At 39.4% G+C, this 25,987-nt stretch overlaps 1 protein-coding gene across 2 annotated transcripts in view; it reads left to right on the top strand.

The window, feature by feature from the left end:
• Nucleotides 1-25,987, top strand: part of CDH4 (cadherin 4) — a 666,817-nt gene that overhangs the window by 527,413 nt on the left and 113,417 nt on the right. For both annotated transcript variants that reach the window (XM_043495751.1, XM_038370284.2), the window contains exons 6-7: nt 6,022-6,166; nt 23,416-23,588. In XM_043495751.1, coding sequence (XP_043351686.1) covers nt 6,022-6,166; nt 23,416-23,588 — 318 coding nt within the window. The remainder of the gene's footprint in view (nt 1-6,021; nt 6,167-23,415; nt 23,589-25,987) is intronic.

The raw sequence follows: 25,987 nt of genomic DNA, 5'->3' as shown, positions 1-25,987 counted from the left end.
TATGCCAGTTTACCATAGCTGAGGGTCCTGCCAATAAGCACCAATATTACTAGACAGACCTGACCTCCGATCCAGACACGTGAACTTTGGGAAAATTTGAATCCAGATTCAGGTTTGGGTCTTAATTTTATAGCTCAGTTCATCTCTAGGTATTATTAAAACCTAATGAAGATTCTTCTTAGCTCACCTAATAGAGTCCTGGGGCCAGATTTTCAGCTGGTATAAATCCACTTGAGATCAGTGGAACTACAGCAGGTAAAAGATCTGGCCCTTGGATTTTTAGCATGTAACCTATTGAGTTATCTTCTGTGTGCCACAGGCTAGAAGTTCAGCTGTGATGGCTATGTATGATCGACGCAGCTCCATTTCTTTACAGTCCCACACAGAGCTAAATTTTTTTGGCATCTCTGTTGGCATCACATGCTGTCCATGGTTATTTTTTCTAAATAACCTAAAAGCCAATGAAAAAAAATCTTCCTGAGAATTAGGGAGGACACACGCTATAGCGAGTTCTGTATCATTAACTCCCATGTTTTCCATGTATACTTTCTTTTGTTTCAGAGTAGCAGCCGTGTTAGTCTGTATTCGCAAAAAGAAAAGGAGTACTGGTGGCACCTTAGAGACTAACAAATTTATTAGAGCATAAGCTTTCATGAGCTACGAAAGCTTATGCTCTAATAAATTTGTTAGTCTCTAAGGTGCCACCAGTACTCCTTTTCTTTTTACTTTCTTTTGTATAATTGCTCTTTCTAAAGCAGTCCTGTTTAAATTCTCCACATTAGAAAGCATTTGCCTGATGAAGCCCACCTTTTTTTCGAGAGGAATCATATCAATTTTTAATTATTTTGACAGTTCTGAAGCAGAACTTGCTTGTCAGCTTTTAATATTTCTCTTGAGCATCAGAGGGATGGATTTTTCCAAGGCTCTGACTTGTTGCAACAGTACTTTCTCTGTTACATGGATGTCTCTGTGTCTCAGTTTTTAAACGGTGCCAACTAACTTTCAGCAGATATCAGTGTTTAACATGGATCACTTCTCTGAACCCTTATCAGCCTGAGTTCCCATGAGCTCTTGGTGTTGTAGGTGATGACTCTCTGCTTACACTCATGGACAAATCAGTGCCTCCTGGTGCTTTTCTGATTATTTCAAGTGGCAGAACTTCCTATCAAGCTGCAGTCTGGTTGGTCTCCCACATATATTCAAGCTTTGTTAACAAAACACCATCACCATAAAATCTAATATTTAGCAGTCAGGCAACGATATTCAATTAACATGCTTCATTTATATGCCTGTTTTTAAATACAGATATAGCTTGGAATGGTCCCAACCAGCACTTTTCTTCCATTAACACTTTTATGAAATATCAGTCAGAGGTGTCTGGACAAGGGAAGATTGGTTACAGGCTGAGATGGGAATAGTTTAGACTGTGGGGGAGACAAAAATTATTTGCAGTGTTGTAGTCATGTTGGTCCCAGGATATTAGAGAGACAAGGATGAGGGAATATCTTTTATTGGACCAACTTCTATTGGCGAAAAAGACAAACTTGCAAGCTTACACAGCGCTCTTCTTTGGGTCTGTGTAGCTCGAAAGCTTGTCTCTTGCACAAACAGAAGTTGGTCTAATAAAAGAGATACCTCACCCACCTGTCTCTGGGAGACAAAAAGACTATTAGAAACAAGGAATTTGACCCAGAGAAACTAGTACTAATTGCAATAATATTTTGAACCACGTTTACAAAAGCTTATGTGTAATTCTGGTAATTCTGACAGGTTTCAGAGTAGCAGCCATGTTAGTCTGTATTCACAAAAAGAAAAGGAGGACTTGTGGCACCTTAGACTAACAAATTTATTAGAGCATAAGCTTTCGTGAGTTACAGCTCACTTCATCGGATGCATCCAATGAAGTGAGCTGTAGCTCACGAAAGCTTATGCTCTAATAAATTTGTTAGTCTCTAAGGTGCCACAAGTACTCCTTTTCTTTCTGGTAATTCTGCAATTCTTTGTGCCATAATAACTTGATTTACATGTTTAATCATGATAAAGTATGTGCAAATTAGGCACAGAACTGTATGCCTAATTTTTTAAAAAGATCTGTCACTTACAATTAATATAAATATGTATTCTCAGTATTAGTGCAGAAGTAGTATTTATATTTAACACATTTCACTGTTGACTTTGACTAACTACCTTCAGATAGCACCAGGCTCCAGTGTCATCAATAATCATGATGCTGAAGCATTTGTATGACAACAGCTACATTTGCTCTAGAAATTGTCTGTAGAAAAACACAGAAACCAGTGGTAGCTGCTGCCTAAGTATGTTAATGAAGACTGTCCTACTTTTAAAAATTTGTTCAGGGGGACTGGCCAGCTCTTTGGCTGGTACAAATGGAACTATAACTACTTCCACAAGCAGAGGATCTGGACCACTAGCTAGACTTTATTTATATTTATGAATCCTATAAATGGTTGTTGAATTCCAACATTTTCCATTGATCCTATTTATTCTTTCTCTAACCTACAGCCAAGACCATGCTCTCCACTTTGCGACAACTTTAATGTTTAATGTCAACTTTATTAAACAGTTACTAAATACCCTCCAAGCACCCAATTTAAATTCCATCTGATGGTCTCCCATTTAAATGTTTTTGTGTATTCTGACTTCTCTTCTACCCAAGGCTGTGGTAAATGGCCTTTCAAACAGTGGTTTCTCCAGTTCCAGAAGACTTTAGTCCTTTCCTCAATCTGAGCATGCTCCTTTCCAGCTGTCAGAAGTAAACATGACAGTTGTTTAGTCATCTTCTATGCCCTGCCGCCCCCCCCCCCCCCGTGAACAGCTCACATACCATGAAAAAGCACTTAAGTGTATCAACTTCTAATCCCATCCGTTGTCTTATCACAACATCCATCATGTAGCAGCTGGAACTTGATTGCTGCCCTGCCCGCTGAGCACTGTGAGACTAAATCATGCATACTGAATAAATAAGTCATAGTCATATATACTTGTGGAGCAAGAAAATATAAAATATGCTGGGCTTCATGATGATGAGGTATGTCTGTTTTTTCCCATTTTGAGAGCTCCACACTAGTTCAAGGGTGGGAGGGATTGCAGGACAGAAGAGAAGGTTGAAGAGGGAAAGGAAAGCTCCCAAATATCTGCTCCACCCTGTCCCTCCTTTAAACTTGCCTCAAAGCTGCAGGTGACCCCTTGAAAGCCACCTGCCTTCCCTCCCTGCTCTTGCAAAGAACTCTAATGTAGCCAGCCCCAGGAGCAACTCTTTTGTGCATTGTTATAGATTCAGACGACAGCCCATGGAGTTCATGTCAACTGTAGTTGACATTAGCAGATGGTCCTGACCCCCAGGTAAGGAGTATACAGCATACAAAAGAGTGAGAGGATATGGAGGAAGGTCATTGCCAGATGAGAACAACCAAAAGAGCACTGAAAGAATAAAAAAAAAAAACAAAAAAAAGGACAGGAAAACAGACAAAAAGGAGGGGGAGAAAGAGGGGAAAAAATGGTCAGAAAGGAGGCAGTAACAACCATACAAGGGGAGCTGTGAGGGCACCCAGTCACCAATGCAAACCGGAGGGCTGCAGCGGGGGATCAGCATTGAGACTGCAGTGCTCTGTGTTTGGCTTGTATGTTAAATCAAAGGGTGCGTCTCACCCAATTCAATCCATCAGGGGGGCAAGCCTTAGCTCAGCTGTCCATACTCTCAAGTACGGTTCTCACCTTCAGAATTCAGGTTTGAGGCTGTAATGCTGATGTTTCCATGGAGCAGGGGAGCCTCGTGTGTGTGTGTGTGTGTGTGTGTGTGTGTATCTCTGCAGGTTTAGTGAGATAACTACAGTCTTGCTTATTGAATTTTTTCTTGAGTGAATCAGTAACATATGCATATGTTCACGGGCATATGTGTGTGACAAGCAGATAGATGCGCAGTGCTGAGAAATGACTTATTCCTGAAGATTTCAAATGAGCTATCAAATGTAATTAAAATTTGGGGGAATGGGGAGCCAGATCTGAAAGAGAAAGATATCGGCTTTGCACTCTGCTTTATCTCTGAATAGAGCCGTTTCCGCTCCTGAAAATGCAGCAAGAAGGAGTCCAGTGAGGCCTTCAGTTTGAAGATAACTTTAATTTTAGCTCAGAATTACTTTTTTTTCAAAGACAATCTGACCTTTGACTTGTAAAAGTTATTGAATTGCTACATCTGACATAATGAAGGATAGCTCTGCTGATACAAGTCAGAGCGGTTTATACAGAGGCATGAAATGCAAATCTTAAGAGTACTAAGAATCAGGAAACACAAATGATAGTCTGTATTAAAAATGAAGTCAGCCTTTTTAATATTTAAAAAGTGATTTTTAAGTGGTCTTTTTTTTTTGTTTTTTGGTTTTTTTTTGTAAATGTCCACCCTCAGTCTGTGTGGCAGTTTGCTCCCTTCCCTGGATTAAATCTCAGTCCAGCCTATGAAATATAGCATGATTATATTTGTTAAACCTTCTTGGAAAACCTACACAAAGGGGTAAAATCCCATCAATCATAGTCTCGGCAAAAGCAAAAGACTGAAATCAATACAATTAGCACCCTTACATGCTATGCATCAGAACCACATACGTTCTTTGACACAATGGGCCTGAATTTTAGAGCATCTGCCACTTCAGTTGAAGTGAATGGGAACTGGAGATACCAGCACATCTGAAAATCTAGGCCATTATACATTAGGAATCTTGTAGGGAAAATTATGATAGCAGGTGGTGTAATTGGGCAAGCCTACTTGAGTATCGGTGTTAAAGTGACAGTCCTGTTTCTCTAGACAGCAGTTTCACCAAACTCCTTTTATGTGGCATTTTCATTCTTCATTCATCAATATTTCAGAATCTGCCCCTGAGGTTTTGAACGCTGTCCCTGATTTTTATGTCAGAGCAGGGATTCAACAGTGCTCACTGGTACTGAAATGAGGGAAAGTGACAAAATTAAAGCTGCAAAGCTCTCCCAGAGCCAGATGTCGCTCTATTGTCCAACTTAAGTCAGGCATGGTACAAGACTTTCATATCCGGTCCTCCTTCCAAGCCGGCTTCGATAAATACCTTCAGCACACGACCCATTTAGAGCAGCCATCTGTTCCATATAATGAAGGACCTACCCATTTTTTTCTCACCTGATTACTGATTGTTCCAGACTATTGTTGATTGCTTTGTTTTATTAATTACTCATTTTGACATGCTGTATCTGTCCCTTTTATTCTGAAAACAGATGGTCTCGGTTTCCAGCATTATTATCAATAGTTATTCCTAATAAGATGGAGTCCCAGTGCCATTTTAACTGAGAACTCGGCAATACAGTGCTGGCTATGATAATGTTGCATCACTGATGTGGTAGTTAATGTTGAGACAGGCTTCCCATTCTTATGGGTCTCCCCTTTGGAGAAATTGAATAAACATTGGGCAGGGACCATCTTTTTGTTCAGAGTTGGTATGGCGCCTAGGACAATGGTTGCTCTACATGACTAGTGCTCTTAGGTGCTACAGAATACAAATAATAATAATAACAATAGTATCAACAATTATGAGATCTCTTCACTTACTAATTACCACATGTCATTGTGGCCACAAAGCAATGTGAGATTTCATGGTACATTGTGGAAGTTCTTGTGACTAGTGCAAAATAAACCCATGTCATCAGGGTATTAATAACAGTAAGCAAACTTAGTCTTTGGAGATTGCCAAGTAACAATTACTACTTTACTTTAATGTAGTGATTTGTTAGCTGTGGAGAAAATGTTTCTTTTAGCTGATAAAATTATTTGTATTTCTATTTACTATTATTATTTGAAAATGATTTTTTAATATTGGGCCCTGTTGTGAAACGTTATGTATCCTGCAGCGCCTAGATGGAAACCAGATGTCTGGTTTCTACTGAAAAAATGACATTCCTATAGTTTAATTTTTGGAAAGAATTTAAATGCTGAAGTCAACTCTGTCACTGACATCATGTTTCCATTGTGTTTATTTCCAGCTGAGGGCTCATGCAGTGGATATGAATGGAAACAAGGTGGAGAACCCCATTGACCTCTACATCTATGTGATTGATATGAATGACAACAGGCCTGAGTTCATAAACCAAGTCTATAATGGATCTGTTGATGAAGGATCTAAACCAGGTAGAGTTGGAAGAGCTCTTATGATAAGCCTAAGTCTTCAAATATAAAGCACAAGTTGGTTTGATCACATATTCCATGACTCCTCCTGATGCTCAGAGATTGTTTATTTTTTTTGTAAAAGATTGGTGAAAACTTGAACAGTTTTTAGCTGAACTACCATAAACATTGAAGGGGAGGAGGTGTAGACTTGGATAAAATGGGAGCTGCATCCAAATCACACTACTTGGAAGTTTTGTTTGCAAAAGCAACTGCTGAAGCTTTGTAAAATCAAATGACTGGATTACTTTTCAGTCAGATAGATATACAGTATTTCAAAAAGAAAAGGAGGACTTGTGGCACCTTAGAGACTAACAAATTTATTTGAGCATAAGCTTTCGTGAGCTACAGCTCACTTCATTGGATGCACTATCTGACTGAAAAGTAATCCAGTCATTTGTAAGATCAGTATTTTCCATCCACTCAGAGTCCAGTAAAGTCTGTGTCCCAAGTTGTGGAAAAACAACTTACTGATATGGGACCTGATCAAAAAATTGTTGTAGTAAATTACAAGGTTCCCACTGACTTCATAGTGTCTTGCTCTCTTGCCATGGTTTTTCTGCCTATCGTGAATTACGCAGAGATCTGAGACCAGGTTTTCAAAAAAAATTAAGTGTGCAAATTCTCATGCAAAATCAGTGAGTGAGTAAAGCATAAATAGGCAGTTTAGAATATGGTAAATGGTTTGCTTTAGCTTATTGCTGAATATAACTAATATGAATGAATTCATTATTTAATGAAGTGGAGATTGTGTTGTGAAAACTATTGCCACTAGTTTTAGGTAAACTGCTATAAAATATAAAGCTCCTAAAGCCTTAATGAGATTTCTCCCCCCCCCCCGAATAAATTTATCTTCAGTTGTTTACACGTAGAAGGGTTAAACATCACATGATTTTTGGTTTGTGTCAGCAAACATTTATCATTACTTCTCTGCTGCCTGAGGTAGTTGTCATAGAGAAGTCTCCTGAGGCCACTATTTTTAACAAGGTGAATTGCAATCCTGATTGTCTTTCAGCATTGTGAAGAATGGCTCTTGTGGTGACATGTAGTGGGGACAAAGGGTGACATTATTTCTTGAGGAAAGAACATTACATAGCTTCCCACTTGGTATGTTTTGAGGTAGAGATGCACCAAAGCTTCAAAGTTCTCATCCAGATTCTGATCCTCAGAGTTGGGCTGTAAAGAAACTGAACCGATCATTTTAATGACTCTTTCACAGAGGTTTTGGGTTTTTTTTCCCCTTTACACTAAGGCCACATTGAGGCTTCCACGTACAAGTTATCAAGATCTGAAATGCTGATTGAAATAAGCCATGATGCTCATGACATTTCCATAATAAATCAGACTTCCCACATCTTACTCTAAAACAAATCAATATTGAAAGTGTTCCCAAATGTTCAACTAGCTCTGCTCATTAGGATGATGAAAGGAGTAAATTGCAGTCCGTCCTTGTTTGAAATCCAGATAAGCCTATAAGCCATTAAATCAGAATAGGACTACAAAATACTTCTGCCTCTGGTTATACCAGTGGTTTTTGGTATTCTGCATCCCAGACCAGTGTGCCTGCCTTTAAGGCAGGTAAATCGGAAACAGTCTATTTTATTAAAAAACAATTACATTTGCCTTTGATGTATTTGTTTTCCCTCCTTTCTTGTTTAATCAGTATTCTTTTAAAGGTTTATAATAGTTATTGAATTTCTGTTCCTTGCCTCTGTAAAACCGTCTGGGGACTTGGGTGTCTGATGCCCTCTTCCTGCGAAACATGTCAATAATTGTGAGGTTATGTCTTTTGAGATAATAACGGAGAGGTCGTAGAGTTAGGTTGTGCAACCTGTGCGCTTCTCACCCATTTCAAAGCAGGGCATCACTCTTTTTGTTTGGAGACATATATAACTAAAATGACATAATACAGCATATTTAGTTAAGCATGACACTCCCAGAGACTTGGAAACATTCTTTTTCACTCAAGTTATTTCAGGAAATTATAATAATAAGAGGGTACTACACTAAGGTCTTTGTACAACGGAAAAAAAACCTGAAGCCAGGATTCCTAATTATTCATCACAACAATCAACAAATGAAAGATATAACAAATATTCCTACAGAAAACAAAAGGCAAAATATGTTCACTGTTTCAGCAATGCATTATATTATATGTATAGACAAACACAGTTCTGCTTCAAGCAAGCTGAAAAAAGTCTTTGCCATAAAAGACACATTTCACTCCTATTGAACTCTTTCTCGGGACTTGAACTATTCATCTCTGACTAGCCCCTTGATTACTCTTTCTGACACTTGCTATGTGTCCATGTACAGTGGTCAATATTGAAAAGACTTTTTTTTTTTTCAATTACCACATTATAGAGGAAAGCCACAGGTATGTTCATGTATTTTAACTTAGGAAAGTAACTGTAGTATCCTAGATAAACATTGACTTTAATAGCAACCACTACCAGGGGCCAAAGTCCTGTTGAACTTAGTGGAAATTTTGCCCAAATGAAAATAGTAAAGAGCTCAAGATCTGATCCATGGAAATTTCCCAGAGATCATCAAATATATGCAGCTGAGCAGAGCACAATGACCTTGAGATACAAAGGAAAGCCCCTGTGAGGCTGATTAACAGGATCACTAGAGCAGATCACCTCTGAAGTGAAAAACAAAGAACTCTGTTGTGCCGTTACAGCACATCTCTGGGTAAGGGGCAGAGTGGACCTGCCCCAGCTCAGAGGGAGCTGTAGAAGGGATTGTGCCTCAAGAAGATGCTGCAGCATACACGGGGTTGCCATGTGCAGCATGCTCCCTTCTTAGCAGCCAGCAAAGCTCTAGTGAGCAGAGTGAAGAGGAGCTAGCATTTTGCTTACTCCCTGTCACCTTTAGGGGGGCTATTGCCCCTGGGGAGACAGCAGGAGGGAAGATTCCCAATGGTTAGGAGAGCCCAGGAACTGCAAACTGTGCCTGGCCTTTGCTGTGAGTGGTGGGGGTCCAGTCAAAAGATGGCCTAAAGAGTTTGATGCCAAGGATCCAAAAGAAGGTGCTGAGCTTCAAGATGATGGCAATGCAGATGGGTGGGTGAGCTACAAGGGTGCGATGTGGCTAGTTCACTCTGTCTGCCTAGCTTCCCAGTGTGTCACCCCAGGTTAAATATGGATTCACTTCCTTCAAACATAGAAATAGCCTTCCTTGGCCATCTAGACCGACCAAGAGCCAGGAGAAGGCTAGTAGAAGGATGGATAGATTTAGTCAAAGAGGGTCTGAACGCCTTTTTGGTGAATAGGCTTAATGGAATGCCTGGCATTCGGAATCCAACAGACTGCCCAGGTTTCCAGAGAATGTACTGTCTGAGGGGTGCAAGCCACCATTGAAATCAGACCTGGACAGGAATGCTGACCTAAGCTCATGTATTATTAATCTATTATTCTTGAGTAAGATTGTGCTCTCCTTAAATTGAATAGTACCATATGCCAGGAGTAGTCCCTTTGAAATTAATGGGATTACCCCTTGCAGAGTAAGGTACTACTCAGTATGAATAGGGGTGTCACTCTCTGGTCCTTGTACAATCCCCAAATGTGTGCTAGATGCTGTATAGAAATGTATCTCTTTTCCCTTCTTTGATACTCTGCAATAAATTCTTCCTTGCTGTTTCTAGTTTATTTAGTCTAAGGGTATGCAGATGAAACCTTTAGTTTTTAAAATGCAGGGCCTTCCCAAACAAACACAACATGAATAGTTATGTGTGATATTTTTCCCCACAGAATCAGCTCCCCCCCCCACCACACACAGACACTCAAGTTGGTTTTGATTTAATACACTTTCAAACAGTGGTGCATCTTAAAAGGCCATGTTTTACTCACATTGAATAACGTTCTGCTTCTTTGAACTTTGCCTCTGTATGAAGAACACAGCTAAGTTTTAAAAATGCTGCTGCAAGCTAGCGCTGAAATTCCCCTGGCTTCTCCGGTAGCCTTAATCAGCAAAGTTCTAGTTCCCTCATCACTGTAGAACTTTCCTTTCAAGAGCTGATAAAGCTGTATGGATTGCATAGCTGCTTTTCTGAATGTAGTACGTGCTGCAAGAATTCTCTTGTACCTCGAAAGCTTATTTCTGTGAACCAGGGCAAACTAGCTTATTGGGTAATAGCCAGGGAAAAAAATCCTTCTTCTTCTTCTTCTACTTCTTACCATGCTTCGCAGAATCCTCTTGCAAATATTTTTACCAGTTACTGCCTGACACAAACTGTAGCTACTAGAGTTTTACAGCAGTGCTTCTACAGGGTTGAGGGATCCCAGGAATATTTTGTGAGAGTAATGTTGGCTGGGAATTGGATTTTCCATTTCATGGGAAATTCTGTGATTTTGAATTGCCCCCCCTTCCAAAATAGAATGAAAACAAAACAAAAAATTGAAATTTCCCATGAAATGGACTTGTGGCAAAAGTTTAATTTCAGTGTGATCCGAATGTTGTGTTTTGACAAAATCTAAATGTTGCAATATTGACTTTACATATTATATAATATAATATTATTTAAAAATTGAAATGAAAAGATGTTTTGAAATGGGAAATCAAAACATTCTGCTCCAGAAAGGCCAAACAAGTATCAACCTTATCAGAATGCTTCACTCCAGCAGCTTTTTGGTTTTGTTTTTTCAAAACGAATTTTTTTTTTTTATACAAAAAAGTTTCACTTTTGACAAACTGGCATTTTCCTCTGGAAGAATCTTCAGTTGGAATATTTCCAACCAGCTCTATGTGGGAGGCATTTTAATATTAATCTATCCGCTATCTCCCCCCCACCTATGGCTTAGGTGAAATACTGGACCCTTTGAAGTCCATAGCGAAACTCCTGTTGACTTCCATGATGCCAGAATTTCACCTCCCCCTGTTTTTCATTTGATTCTTTAGTGCATTGTTAAGCTGAAGGGCAGAGTTGACACCAGTTTCTTACTCCTGAATGAACTGGAAGAAGCTCTAAGCATCATGGGTAAACCTCCAAAGAAATGGAGCATTATAATTGATACTCCTTAAGTGAAAAATGTTGTAATTAAAATTCGCTGCTTCCCCCTAACTCCATGCAATTCTGATAGTGTGATTCTTGATATTGATGTCACCTAAAAAATTAAATAGCTGGGAGCAAAATCTACATGTAGCAAATTGAGTTAAAGAAATCTCATAAAAATAAATATTCTATATAATATCAGGGTTTTTAAAGCAGTTTATGCTATTAGTGTCCCAGTTTGTTTGTTTGTTTGTTTTGTTTTATTTCTATGCTAGCAGAGATTCCCTTGAGAGATTAACACCATGGACTAATGCACAGATGGGGCCAGATACTTGAAAGTCATCTGAATATTAAGAATTTAAATCTTTAGCCTCAGCGATTTGAATAGAAAAGCCAATTATGGGGCTGAATTAGTTTTCAAATTAAACTGCAATTTAAGGCTTGTGAAATTAATCCTTTAAGGTACAGAGTTGCATTTATACATACACTTGTGTGAAGCACTGAGGTTCTGAATTCCTGGCTCTTCCTCTCATTCACCTGTTAGTACAGTTAGCAAAGAGATGCTCATCATCCTGAAGGTTGTATTTCCACTTAAATTACAAGGGGGGGGGAGTGCTGTAGGTGGTAAAATTGTTGTGAGAAAGGAAATGAAAATGGCAAAGGTAAAGTTCCAGAGTCAGTGGCAATAAGAACCATCATTTTTAACTGCTGGCAGCAGACAGTAAGTGAAAAACACTTCCTTCCCATTTGAATTTGAATCAATCCAAAAACACTAAGCTGCAGCTAATAATCTCAACTTTTAATACAGTCAGTGTTGTTTTACAAGTTTGGAGGCAAATCATTTTCATTATTCTTTATTTAAGGCCTTGATTCAGCAAGGCACTTAAACGTGTGCTTAAATCTCACTTAAGCCAATCGAACTTCAATACATGCTTAAGCAATTTGCTGAATGAGGATGAACTTAAATATGTGCTTAAAGTTAAGCATGTCTACAAGTGCTTTGTCCTGTCAGGGCCTTAATAAATGAGGAGTATTCAGAAAAATCCATAGCCAGACTTTTATACCAATATTAAGTGCCCAATGGAATGGGCAAGTCAAAGACATCGTAACATACTTATGAACTGGAAACAGTGGGTTACCACTTACCACATCCCAACATCAATGTGTATTCATGAATATATAGGGCCAGGTATTCATCATATGTGAATTGATATAGCTACAGTGATTGACACAGCTGAGGAACTGATCCACAGTGAAAGAGAGACTTATACTTGAAACTGTATGTCACAGTACGTTTGTGTGGTGGGTGGGTGTAGACCTAGAAATATGATGAAAATGTCTCGAGTGTCTTTGACTCTTGAAATTGTGGAGTATTATTCACGTTAGTTTTGGACAAAATTAATAATACCTGTACCCTTAAAAATCTAAACCTGTCCTTTACAAAATGAAAAAGGAGACCTAAAATGTATGCAACTTAAGTGTGACACAGCAAGAGAAGACTATGCCTCTCTCAACATGACCCAGATTTACTCACTTCAGTCATTATTACCATTCACGATCAAATTCCACATTACTATGTATACAGTGAAATCTTATGGGGGATCCTACCCTGCATGAGAGTGTGTTTTTTCTAATTGCATTTTCTTCCTAATCATCACAAGAACTAGGAAAGCATTGAAATAGCAAGAGTATCATCGTCCTTAAAGGGATAACACTTAAAAACTCATCTGATTGCCTTATTAACAGAATATGATTCAGCAGTTTTCTCGGTCTTACCAGATGCATTATTACAGCCCATTTAAATATCTTAATGCTGCCTCAGTCTGTTCAGTTTGGATAGAGGCTAATCTCATCCTTGCATTTTGTAAATTATTAAAAATGGCTTCATCCGACTCTCTCTCTCTGACACGTTGCACATAAATTTAGGAAAGTCTCTTTCAAGTCTTTTGCTCAGCCAAGCACCATTCTGGGATAAGAAAGTGCTCATATGCAACCACATTTTACTGTTTTCCATTTTGTGTCAAAACTGGGTAGTTATGGAATAGTTTGTTTGCTTACTTATTTTTTTAGTATAGAAACAGCCAGTCCCAGTAGCAATGCAGTGAATTATTGGGCTCAAGAAGGAAAATATCTACATCCAAAAACTCTGATGCTTTTCCCTTCAAAGAAAATGGCCAAGTCGATATAAAGAAAAATTGGCTGAAACAATCTTCCGAGACCAGTCTGGAAATAAATTATAGTAATACAGTAGCCCAACCACTGCAATGTTTTTACCAAACAATCGCAAATAATGTACCATATACCTATGGGGAAACATAATCAAGACACATTATTTAACAGAATAGAAATGAATAAGTTGATAGCAGTGAGGAGCTGTGAAGCATCATGCTAACCAGGTGGTAACTACGCTTCCAGGGGTCCTCCAGCAAGTAGTGAATAGTCAAAAACAATCAAGAATCTGGTACTCTGTTGAATCTGCCTGTGTGTGTGTGTGTGTGTGTGTGTGTGTGTGTGTGTGCGCGTGCGCTGACTGTGTGTCTGTAACATATTGTGCAAGAAAACTATGCACAGTCTACACAGTTTCCCCTTGTAGACTAAAGGACACATTTTCTGCTGACCTAACTGCATTGAAGTCAGTGAACTTTGGCCCTCCCTGTTCACCTAGCATCACCAAGTCTTATCAGATTACATCAAATGAAAATATCTAAATATGCTTGAAAGGATGGAACAGGTGTCGAGCAAATCTTGCATCTTTTCTGGAGACATCCTGTGCAGCTGCTGTGACAGAGCCAGCAATTTCCTTTAATATCCTTAAAAAACCTTATTGTCTTAAGTTTGTCTCTTTGAGTCCATTGTACTAAATGCAAAGTTTATATATTATTGTGGCCCAGGTTTGTATGTAGCTGCTCTAGGGGAGAGATGTGATGAGAAGCCTGAATGGACCAAGGACTATATCTAACAATGTGCCAGACAAGAATGGTCTTTTGAGACAATACATGGGTTCCTAGAAAATACCTAAGGAGAGATTAATACAAATCCCTCACCACTGGTTATGCAAAAACCCAGTCTTTTGAAGTTATACCCTGAGGAGACTGTTTTTCTCTGCATATCACCTATTACATGAGACCAATGTCATATGCCTAAGCTGTATAAAGGAAAGACTATCTGGTCATGGGTGGCCTAGTTCTGAGCTAAAGCTGTGAAAGCTTGTAACCACAGAAAACTCCTTTGTGTGGTTTGAAGGACTGACTCCTACCAGAGCCTTTGTTGGAACTGGGAAGTGATCTCTGGTAAGCTTATTAGCATGTTTGTAGGGTTTTTTTAAATACATTTTCTCTGTAATGCTTTCACTTTAAGAATAAATGTGCTTGCTTATAAAGAGCTGTATGGTAACCTGTGGTTGCTGGCAATTACAGCTGTTCATAGCCTTTGGAGAGAAAGTAAAGCACATACACTGGCCTGTTTAAGCAGTCTGGCTTGCTGAGAATATCACAGTGTAGGTACTGAAGAGTGCAGGTTGGGGAAAAACTCCATTCAGGAGCAAGAGAGACATGGGTCTCTGCTCAAGAGAGTTGACAAATGAGGATCTGGGACCCTAGAGTGGGAATGCTTGCTGGACCACAGAGGGAAAACATTGTTGCAGTTGCCCTGATACATTCTTCCAGTTCTCAATCTGTTGAATATTAAGTACCATCTATTGTATATTTTGTTTCTTTAGTTGCATTAATGGCAACTAAATTTTGATAGATTTTCTGCTGTGCACTTTAATTTCCACTCTGTCATGAAAAAAGCCTAACACTTTTTTTTATTCTATTTTGGAAATTATGAAACTACATTATAATTCTATAGACTGCTTTCTCAATGAAAATTCAAGATGCACAATGGCATTGTGCAGTGTATGTGGAGGCCCAGATTTTGTAGAAAAATGTCTGCATAATTTCACTATTTGCATATGCATTTGCCATCGGACAGCTGTCTTTCTGTTTGCATGCACAGTTATAGCTGTGCAATGTGTGTGCGCAAATTAGGCAAATGCATTCATGCTTTTATGCAAATTGTGTTTGTTGCTCACACTTTTGAATATTTTGTCCTAAATCTCTCTTATTCCACTCTTTGAGTTTACTGTGAGAAGCAAGTGGTTCCATTTACTAAACTGCCTCATGAGCTGAGGATCATCCATTTGGACAGAAGTCTGTTTGCCTTTCTTGGAGTTTTACTTCACATAACTTCTCTCTGGTGCTTTCAGTCTCACCAGGCTGCAGACTACATTCCCAAATCGTACAAGAGTTCACCTCAAATCTGGCTAAACTCTGTGTGATTTGTACTCAGTGTATTCATTAGTTTTCTTTCCCAAGATGTTTATTTTGTTCTTCAGTTCCAGATGACAGCACCCTTTCTGATTTTTTCAATCATCTCTCTAGATCCACATGTTCTCTTTATTCACATTAGGTTGTCTATTCATGCCTTGTTTGAGGTTGAGAATCTGATGTCTCCAGTAATTAGGGAGTGACATCCTCTGTGAATTAGGTTAATTGCTTGAAAGGTCAAAATGTGCCATTGTTTACAAAAAAAAATGGTAAAAGAGCATGCTAGGAGCTATCAGCTACTCCCCAGGGAGCAGCATCTGAAAGGAAAGTGCTGCTTCTACTTTACTTTTCTGTCTGTGTGATGCAGGATACAGTTTAGATTAGACATATTTGTAATTTATTAAATCTGCAACAGAATTTCAAGCATCTGTCTCATCTCCATGCCTTGCACTTGTTTGTTTTTGGCACTATTTATTTATTTTGATGACTCTACTGCATAAATTTGGAAGGTCTGATTCTCATTTTGCATTTGGGGTGATGAGAGTGTAAAAATGGCTTTTTACCATCTATTTAATCCATTTTTTGTGCACTGATGAGCTTTAGTCTTAGATACTACAGCAGTTGTCTCTATGCTGGCCTCAAGTTCATATCTTCTAAATTGCCTCTTCTACCATCTTCACTATTTCTACATTTAGTAATGACAACTCTCCCTATTCTTCATTCATTACATTGATTATGCAGACAATACTTCATTGATTTGAAAATAGTTATTCTGGCATTTCAGTGGCTTCCAAGTCTTGCTTCTCCTTATTTGACTAAAATAGTACATTTATTTTATTTCCTTCTCACTCTCGTAGGCTATGGCTTTGCACTTGTGTCTGTCTTCCTTTCCTACGTTTAAAACTTTGAATGATCATGGTTTTAGTTTTTGCCCTCCTCCTTGGCTGACAAAATACAAGGAATGAAATGCTGGCCCCATTGGCTTCAATGACAAGATTCCTGTTCCTTCACCCAAGAAAGTTTAGAACTCATGAGGGTTTCTAGATCAAAATATAATGCTTAGTTTAGTCAGGGCTATTCTGATTCTGATTTGATTTTTCTGATATGTTGTTAACTGCTGAGGTAGTGTGACCTAGTGGAGAAAGAACTGGACTGGGACTCAGGAGATCTGGGTTCTATTCCCAGCTCTTCTTCTAGATGACTTTGGGTAAGTTGCTTCCCCTCTCTGTGCCTCAGTTTCCCCATCTGTAAAATGGAGATACAGTCAGTGGTCTCCCTTCTAAAACACTTTGAGATCTTTTGATTTAAAAGTGCTGTATAAGAGGTGTTGTTGTTGTTGTTATTTAATATTCATATGTATGGGGTTGTTCTCAGATTCTACAGTGCTTCATGAAGGACCTGCATTTTGGTGTATCAAACACAGCTGGTCACAGCCATAAGGCGCCCCATTTACGGACAAGTGTGTAACTCTTGCACTTATTTCAGTTGTAAAGGATCATGGTTAAAAGTGGCAAGGCCCAAAATGTCCTACCATCACACAAGCATGTTTTCTACTTTCAACTATTCCCTTGATAGTTTAAAAGAATATCAGCCCCCCAAAACAAGAGCTTCAGTGGACCTAAAACGCCAGTGCCGGATTCTCCAGTGGTGTGAATAGTTGTGGCTCCATTGGTGCCTTTTGTTTACATTAAGAATCTGTTCCTCAGTGTGGCAGCTGGATGAAAATCATGTCTGGTCCTGCAAACTGGCAAAAGATTGAACTTGAAGTTGCTTCTCAGAACAAGAGTCTTGTCCATTTTGCTGTTTGCTGGAATCACAACAATGAAATCATCAAGGAGTGGAGAACAAAGGCAAAGTACAATTTTCATACATAAGTCCAAGATGGACAACGGACTGATTCAACCTGGAACCTAAGTTTTTTCAGATGGTTGCTGCCTTCAACACTGAACAAATATTTAAAAGTTGTTATTGTAAGTGGAGGAGAAGTATTCGTATAACTGTAGCACCCAGAGAACCTATTCAGGTTTGGGATCCCATTTTGTACAAATATAGGGCCAGATTTTGCCATCCTTATTCTCTGCGCCATACCTTATTCTGCAAGAGGTTTCCTTGGAATGAATGGTATTGCTTGAAGAGTAAGGTACTATTCAACATGAGTAAGGGTCTGAGAATCTGACCCAGGTAGTATAAGATTGCAATTATCAAGATGCTTTTAAATTAGAAATTGACACTTTTAGGAAAGTATTACAAATTTTGTGCTACTTTTAAAGCATGAACTTTCCATCAGTGATTACTTTATTCTTCTATCAAACATTGGTATGTAGAGCATTCACTACATGAGCTTTGCAATTTGGGGGGTGGAGGGGGAATAAGGAGGAAGGGGAGGAGTCCATCAGTTCAAAGACATTATTAACTTGGGTTAATGAAGATCTAATGTAATATGGTCATCACTACATGTCTGCACATAATGATTCATTCCTTTTCTATGGGGAGATGATTAAATTAAGTATCTTGTAAAACCAAATTAGACTGAGAAAGTTAACCAACCTTTAATGATTCTGCAACATTTACCAGCCATTTGAAAACATAAACTGTAAGACACAGCTCAATAAAGAATTAGTTATCACTGAAAACTGCATGAAGTTTTAGCCTGTCTGTTTCTACACATGAACAGATGAGGGCGGGGGTTATTTTATGTATTTATTTATTGCATTGGTAAATAAAGGTGTAAAGGACGGAGTAGAAGGCTTTAAGTTTTTTGATAAGTACCTCATTAGCTCTGCATTAAGTCTAACTAATAAACATCAGTCTTGTTTTTACCCACCTTAGAATAGTGGTAATTATGATGCAATTGTAACACAAAAGCATTACAGGCCATCTTTTCAAAGAGGTGTGAGTGCAACTGTTCTCAGATTTTGTTTGCACAATTGTACATCTTAACACTGTGGAAACCCAATCTTTACTGCACAGAAATGAGGTTGCATGGATGTGAGAGAGATCAGAGGTTGAAGACAAAGGGAAAGCGAGGGCAGCAATTAGTCTGCAGTTCTTTATTATTAACATCTGAGCCAGAACGAATCCACTCAGGTCCCAGGATGACTTTGCAGAGCTAAACATTTGAGTGCATGCATCTGTGCATGTATATAGAGATACAAATATTATCTTTTTTTTACTTTTATTTTTACTTATCAAATGAGTATGTACGGTATGTTATTGAATCACTGAGATACAAGAAACCTCACAAAGCCATTTTTACATAGTAACTTTTCCATGCAGAACTGCACTTTAGTAATTTCCAAACTGAATAAGAATCAATCTTAGGGCTTGGGGAAGTGAGTGCGAAGTCACTAGGATGTGAATATGAAGCACAAAAGCCATTCCGCGCTAACTCCCTGTGTAGAAACTCTCATTCTGCACTAAGTGGATTAACCATCTTTACCAGCCCCCACTCCTCCAGCCATAATATATTCTGTAAGGCTCTGTCTTGCACTTATTGGTTTCTTTATCACTTTCTCTAATCATGTGCACATCCACAGAAAGCCCAATCAATCTGAAGGGAACGTTTTCACACAGTGACACTCATAGGGTATGTCTAGAAGGGGCTGGAGATGTAATTTTTAGCTCAGGAAAACATACCCATGGTTGTTCTGATCAATCAATCGCCGCAGTACTAGTAATGAGATGGGCTAGCTGCCCTGAGTACGTGCCCAGGGTTTCAGATGGGATCATACTTGGGCAGCTAGCTTGCACATGCTGCTTGCGCTGCCATGGCTGTATTGCTATTTTTAACATGCTAGCTCAATCAGAACTAGTGTGGGTATGTCTACCTGAGCTGGAATTACCCCCATCAGATTTAGCGTATGCATACCCTCTGTCTCAGGCAGGCAGGAGATCAGCGCAACGGATGCCTTGCTGTTTCATATATTCAATTGTCATCTGGTTGAAATTACTTTGTCAAGTAATGCAAATTTATGTCCAGAAGGCTGCATTCGTTGTAAAACGGAAGACATGCACTGTCAAGTTCAGATTCTTGGTATCTTCTTTTTAATGGTAGATCAGCTATGCCATGTTATATGTTAACTTTGACTCAGTTGAGAAATGAACTTGGCACATTAGTCAATGAAGAGCTAATGTACAGTACTCTTGTCAGCACTATCTGTGCATGATCATTCAATCAGTTGCTTAGGATGGTTGTTCAACAGGTGTAACAAACTTGATTTAATATTGACGATTTACTAGGAGGTGTATTTTATTTAATCTATGTTGTACCTGATGTGATAAGAAATGTTTCTTCACTAAGTTCATGCCTATACAGTGCTTGCAGAACTAAAGTGCTGAGTAACAATATTAATTATCAGAAATCCATGACAGCTTCAAATCCTGTCTCAGGTTACGAAACAAAATGGGTTTGGTCATCTCATTCTAGTCCCCACATCTTAAAAACCACGTTGTAATTCATTACTGTTGGCAGTGGCTGACCCAGAAGTGCAACAGTAAGGTATGAGACACTTTAGCAAGGCTCTTTGGAACAGCATTCACAGTGTCAGTCCATGATATTGGACGGAAAAGACCTGTGGGATGATAATGGCCATTTCTTTGCATGCACAATGGCACCCAGCCAGCACTGTTAGTCTGTTACTTTTCATTTCTGCTAAATTCAAACACACACACTATATGGGCTAGATTGGGCTGTCCTTACATTGGTGAACCCTTACTCATATGAGTAGCCCAATTAACGTCAGTAGGAATCCTTATCTGAGTAAGGGCTGTACAGTCTAGCCCTATATATGTACCTAGGTACTACAAGGATGCGTACTGTAAAAACAGTATATATTTTATTTCAATTAAAAATATACAAACAAGTATCGCTATGCAAACTATTTAGATGTGCTGACAGTAGTTAAATTTGCAGTCACAAAGATGCCCAATACCACAGCAGCTTATGCCCATCCCACTCCATCTAGGTATATATAGAATATGTGTATGTATGTTTATGGTATTCACTTCAGCAAGCCATATTTTAACAATGTACCTTTTTTTAACTGAACGCTATGATACCCTGAGAAGGTGTCCAGCAAGAGCAGTGTCTTGGTTAAGATGGAATAAATATGTATAATACTGAATATGGAATACACACAATAATGGTAGGATTGTCACCTGCCCTTAAGACAGTGCACCTTTGCACACGGGTCACAGCATGGAAGCTGAGCAGATTCTGTAAAGCTGTTCCTCTCCTCCAACAGAGCCAGGCAGGAATTGGGTGGGCAGGTGAAGGGAATGGGCACATTGGCTGCACCCATCCACATATCAGGCAGCAGAGCAGAGATGGCATGGAGGAGAAAGTAATCTGCTACTAGTGTATAGTGGAATGTTATCGGCTTACTTTCTTCTTGGAGCAAAGAGGGAAGCAGGGAAGGAAACGTGACTTTCTCAGAATCTACGGAACCTACCCTGGGGCGGTACAGCTACTTGCCCCCTTACTTATTACGCTACAAGGTAGGCATTCATGTCAAGTTCCCCAACCCTTTCTTTGCTTCCTGCTAATTTGGATCTCACAATGGAAAATTATAATAGTCACACATGAGAATCAGAGCAGATTGCAGCAAGAGCCACAGCTGCCTGGTTCTCAGTTCACATCATAAGAGACATTTAACACGTCTTGTGTGTCCTTATGGGGTTGCAGGTCAAGGACAATTGATAGAATCAGTTTTCTAGAACTGCAATGTATAAAATGTTATTTTATTGGTCAAAGTGCTGCATCAAGGGGAAAAAGGGTGAAGGGACAGAAAAGCCATGAGGCCCAATCCTACAAAGCCTCACCTGGGTTGTCATTCTTCACAGGAGCTGTCTCAGTGAGATCAATGGAATTACTCACATGAGTAAGAATTTGCAGAGTCTGGCACTTCGTAAATTCCTACACCTATGCATCTCTCATGAATATAAAAGAAACTTCTTTGCTTCCTTTCGGCAACATAGTGTACCAAATTTCTGAACTGTTAAGTTTTCTTACACCGAAAACTAAATCATGAAGTCTGTTTCTCTAGAGCCTGGTATTTTGGATACCTGTGTACTACAGTGTCTGTTATAGCTCCTAAAATAGATTTTATTTTCTCTACCATTTTCATTAACCATAAGTTTTGACATTCTGTTCAGAGATTATTATCTCTATGGAATGCATTAAGATAACATAAATTTCAAATCAAACATCTTGTGCAGCATATTTGCTATTGAAATTTCTCCTATAAAGCATTTATCTAAGGATGGATTATTTGTTTGTATCAGTTTTCTCATCATTTACAGGAGAAAAAAGAATGCTACAAGAGAAAGGAGAACAAATCATAACTCATGCAATCTTGTTCCAAGTCAATGTTCCTTTTCTCAGCTCAAGTTTATTTATCAGAAAAATGTTAAGGTTGTTGAATACTTTGTTCTCATTTCACAAATGAGGACCAGGGTTATTGTAGAAAAATAGGACTTGCATGTATCACAGGAATTTGCCTTACACATCTTTTAAAAAGCTAAAATAGCAAAATTCACAGGGATCTGCAGTACCATAGAGAACAAAGACAGCTTGGTTTTGCAAGCTGGAAAGTGTCCAGTAGGACTATGTGTACCTGCACAAGGATGTGATCCTCTTGGGGAGCTTCCTGCTAGCACCCCCAAAGGTGGTAGCCATCTAAAAGTGGGGCAGACAGTGATTACTGCGATGGCCATTATAGCTGGCGGAGTTCAGAAGGGCATGTGTGCTGCCACCATTGAAAGAGTGTCCATTTAGGGTGAGCTAGAGTCCCTGCTGAGACCCCTTTGCATCTCCTCCAGTGTGGGCCATGGATTGCCAGCCATAATCTGTCCCTCACTATGCATGACTCTCAAATGAGTAGCGTAATAATGATGCCCTCCATTTTTCTATTGATTTTTGTTTTTCTGTAGCCAGTAAACAGGGTACAGCCCTGCTCTCCTCTTTCTCTTGTTTGGGTACCTTATCATCAGTTACATATATTATTGCAGATCATTATTTGTAAGTAGTGTGTGCCCATCTTTTAAATCATTCTTTCCACCTAATAATAACAAATGTTAGGCTGCGGTGCATCAGCTGTTGGGAGGGTGGGGGTCATAAGACCATGCAGCTGCAGGAGTCCATCCAATCAAGCAACATCCTGTACCATCATAATGATAATTTCCCACTTTAACAGAACACCCTGCTGCCAAACTCCAGTGATAATAAGCCTATCATTGTGCTCCTAGCAATATCTGGAAAATAGGCTTTTTGCAAGGCAAATGAAGAAGCTGATGATTAGCAAGAAACAAACCAACGATTCAATACATTGCTGGCCACACATACCAAACCATTGATTTCCCTCCCTGCTGGGCAGCAGCTGTTTGGTTTGCTCTGCAGATAAGCCTTGTTTCTGCACTGAAATGGTGCTGGCACCACAGTGATGGACTTTGTTATTGCAGGATTTGGAGGCATGGGGTAAGCCCTGCTGCAGTGGGTGCACGTTGGTAGGTCCTTCTGAAGTTGCTGAGAACCCCAGGAGACCTTGTACTGCTAAATTCTAGAAATATTCTCATAGCAAGGGCTGGAAGGAGAAACCTATACCTCTGGGAGGAGGCACAGGAAGCTGCAGAGGGCAAATGTTGCCTTAAAACATGCAATCCTTTGAAAAAACTGTAAGGCTGGCATTGATAATGAAACAGGGGAAGCTTGGTTATATATTATCATTAGCCTTCCAGAGTATCCAATCCAAACAGGGATAGTATTTTCACAATATGCTTCTTGGGTAATTAGGTAGATTTCAAATGTGATGTTCTTGCCTATTACATTTCTGAATGAAGCGCAGGTTTCCAGCTCACCAACAATGCATTACTGCTGATTGAAAAGATATTGGTGTTTTGTTTTCTCTTATTTCAAGGGACCTATGTGATGACAGTGACTGCAAATGATGCCGATGATAGTACTACAGCCAATGGGATGGTGAGATACCGGATTGTGACTCAGACCCCACAGAGTCCATCACAAAATATGTTTACCATTAATAGTGAAACAGGAGACATTGTCACAGTGGCTGCTGGACTTGACAGAGAGGTAAGATTAAAGGAAAAAAATATAGATGTTTCTGGTTGTCACTGATTTACTGAACTGTAAAATCCAGATTTGGATTTACACCCAAATGTTCTAAAGTGTGGAGCCATTTGTATTCAGGATTCTGTTTCAGAGTGAAGCCATGAGGTTCAGATCTGGATGTGACTTGCACAAAGCCCAGAGGTGGGGATCTTTGGGTTCTGGTTTGGACCTTTTGTCCTCATCTTCCGCAGTCTATGAAACTGTGGGATAGTCTTAAAAGTTTTAAAAGCCTTATCCCTGGATAACTTAAACAAAGCCATGGAAAATAAACTGTAGAGAACAGTTATTCACCTGCAGGGCTCTGGACAAAGGTCTTTCCCATCTCTAACTTCTACAGGTCTTTAAATTTTATCTTTGGAAACAATTAGAGCACCATTGTGAACATTTTCTTAATTTCTTAATACATGTAATGATTAATCGAAATGCTAGATCCCAAACACTGCTTCATTATCGGGCATTAAAAAATTCACCCACTAGTGTTAGAGAATCAGCAAGGTCCCCACTTTAATAGTGATTATGTTGACAACATTAAGAAAATGTCTATTGCTATATATTAAGGCACATGTGCTTTTGTTTTGAGAAGCACTCTTCTCTAAATAGATCTTCTTGCTGTCATTATAGAATATGCAAATGTTCCAAATGGAAAAGACTGTTATGTCATAAAAACTACACTCCACCAACTCAGATTAGCTAAAGTGAGTCTCACAAGGCCCTTCCACCTCCCCCACCCCCAACACACACCTTCTTTGGAAATGTACTACTTATTAGATAAAGTCAGGGTGAATCCAGTGATAGGCTTTCCACCTCTCACAGAAAAAATGACCAGATTATCATAAATGCTAGGATTTTCTGTCCCCAGAATCAGTCACTAAGTGGAACAGAAAAGAAAGGGGAATTTCTTGCCCCTAAGTTAAAACCAGTGGAGTGGAGATTGCTGTCCTCAAAATCCATTCTGATTAGCTGATGGTGGAGGAAGAATTTATGCCATGTCTTTTTCTCCATCATCCAACAATTGGTTGGGTTACCACCTTTCAAATGTTGAATACGGCGATCTTATTTTCTGAACTATATAAAAGTGATCGGTAGTGCTAATTGTTTACTGTACTGTGATCTCCCACTGATAATATGATGATCACTCTTTAAAAAAAAAACACAACAGGATTCACACCCTGCTATAGTTAAATTTACCAAGGTGTTCGTGGTTTTCTCCATTTTAAATCATAATTTTCTCAGATGTTTATGTACATATCATACTGTCTGTGACACTGGTCTGTTAGATTGTATTCATTAATGATCTGGAGGATGACATGGACTGCACCCACAGCAAGTTTGCAGATGATACTAAACTGGGAGGAGTGGTAGATATGCTGGAGGGTAGGGATAGGATACAGAGGGACCTAGACAAATTAGAAGATTGGGCCAAAAGAAATCTGACGAGGTTCAACAAGGACAAGTGCAGACTCCTGCACTTAAGACAGAAGAATCCCATATACCGCTACAGACTAGGGACCAAATTGCTAGGCAGCAGTTCTGCAGAAAAGGACCTAGGGGTTACAGTGGACAAGAAGCTGGATATGAGTCAACGGTGTACCCTTTTTGCCAAGAAGGCTAATGGCATTTTGGGCTGTATAATTAGGGACATTGCCAGCAGATCGAGGGACGTGATTGTTCCCCTCTATTCAACATTGGTGAGGCCTCATCTGGAGTACTGTGTCCAATTTTGGGCCCCACACAACAAAAAGGATGTGGAAAAATTGGAAAGCGTCCAACGGAGGGCAACAAAAATGATTAGGGGACTGGAACACATGACTTATGAGGGAGAGGCTGAGGGAACTGGGATTGTTTAGTCTGCAGAAGAGAAGAATGAGGGGGGATTTGATAGCTGCTTTCAACTACCTGAAAGGGGGTTCCATAGAGGATGGATTTAGACTGTTCTCAGTGGTAGCAGATGACAGAACGAGGAGTAATGGTCTCAAGTTGCAGTGCGGGAGGTTTAGGTTGGATATTAGGAAAAGCTTTTTCACTAGGAGGCTGGTGAAGCACTGGAATGTTTACCTAGGGAAGTGGTGGAATCTCCTTCCTTTAAGGTTTTTAAGGTCAGGCTTGACAAAGCCCTGGCTGAGATGATTTAGTTGGGGATTGTTCCTGCTTTGAGCAGGGGGTTGGACTAGATGACCTCCTGAGGTCCTGTCCCACCTTGATATTCTATGATTCTATTGATATAGAACCTTATTTTCATTTTAGAGTAAGACCCTTTTACACAGCTCTATAAATATAACTATCTGAGCCTTAGTATAAATGAGAATCAGGCTCATATTTGAAGTCTACCAACAACACCTTGCATTGGATAAAATAGTTAA

This window comes from Dermochelys coriacea, chromosome 13 (genome assembly GCF_009764565.3).
Source record: "Dermochelys coriacea isolate rDerCor1 chromosome 13, rDerCor1.pri.v4, whole genome shotgun sequence".
NCBI lineage: Eukaryota > Metazoa > Chordata > Testudines > Dermochelyidae > Dermochelys > Dermochelys coriacea.
Note: the sequence above shows the minus strand (reverse complement) of the source record. Positions and strands in the feature narration are given on the sequence as shown.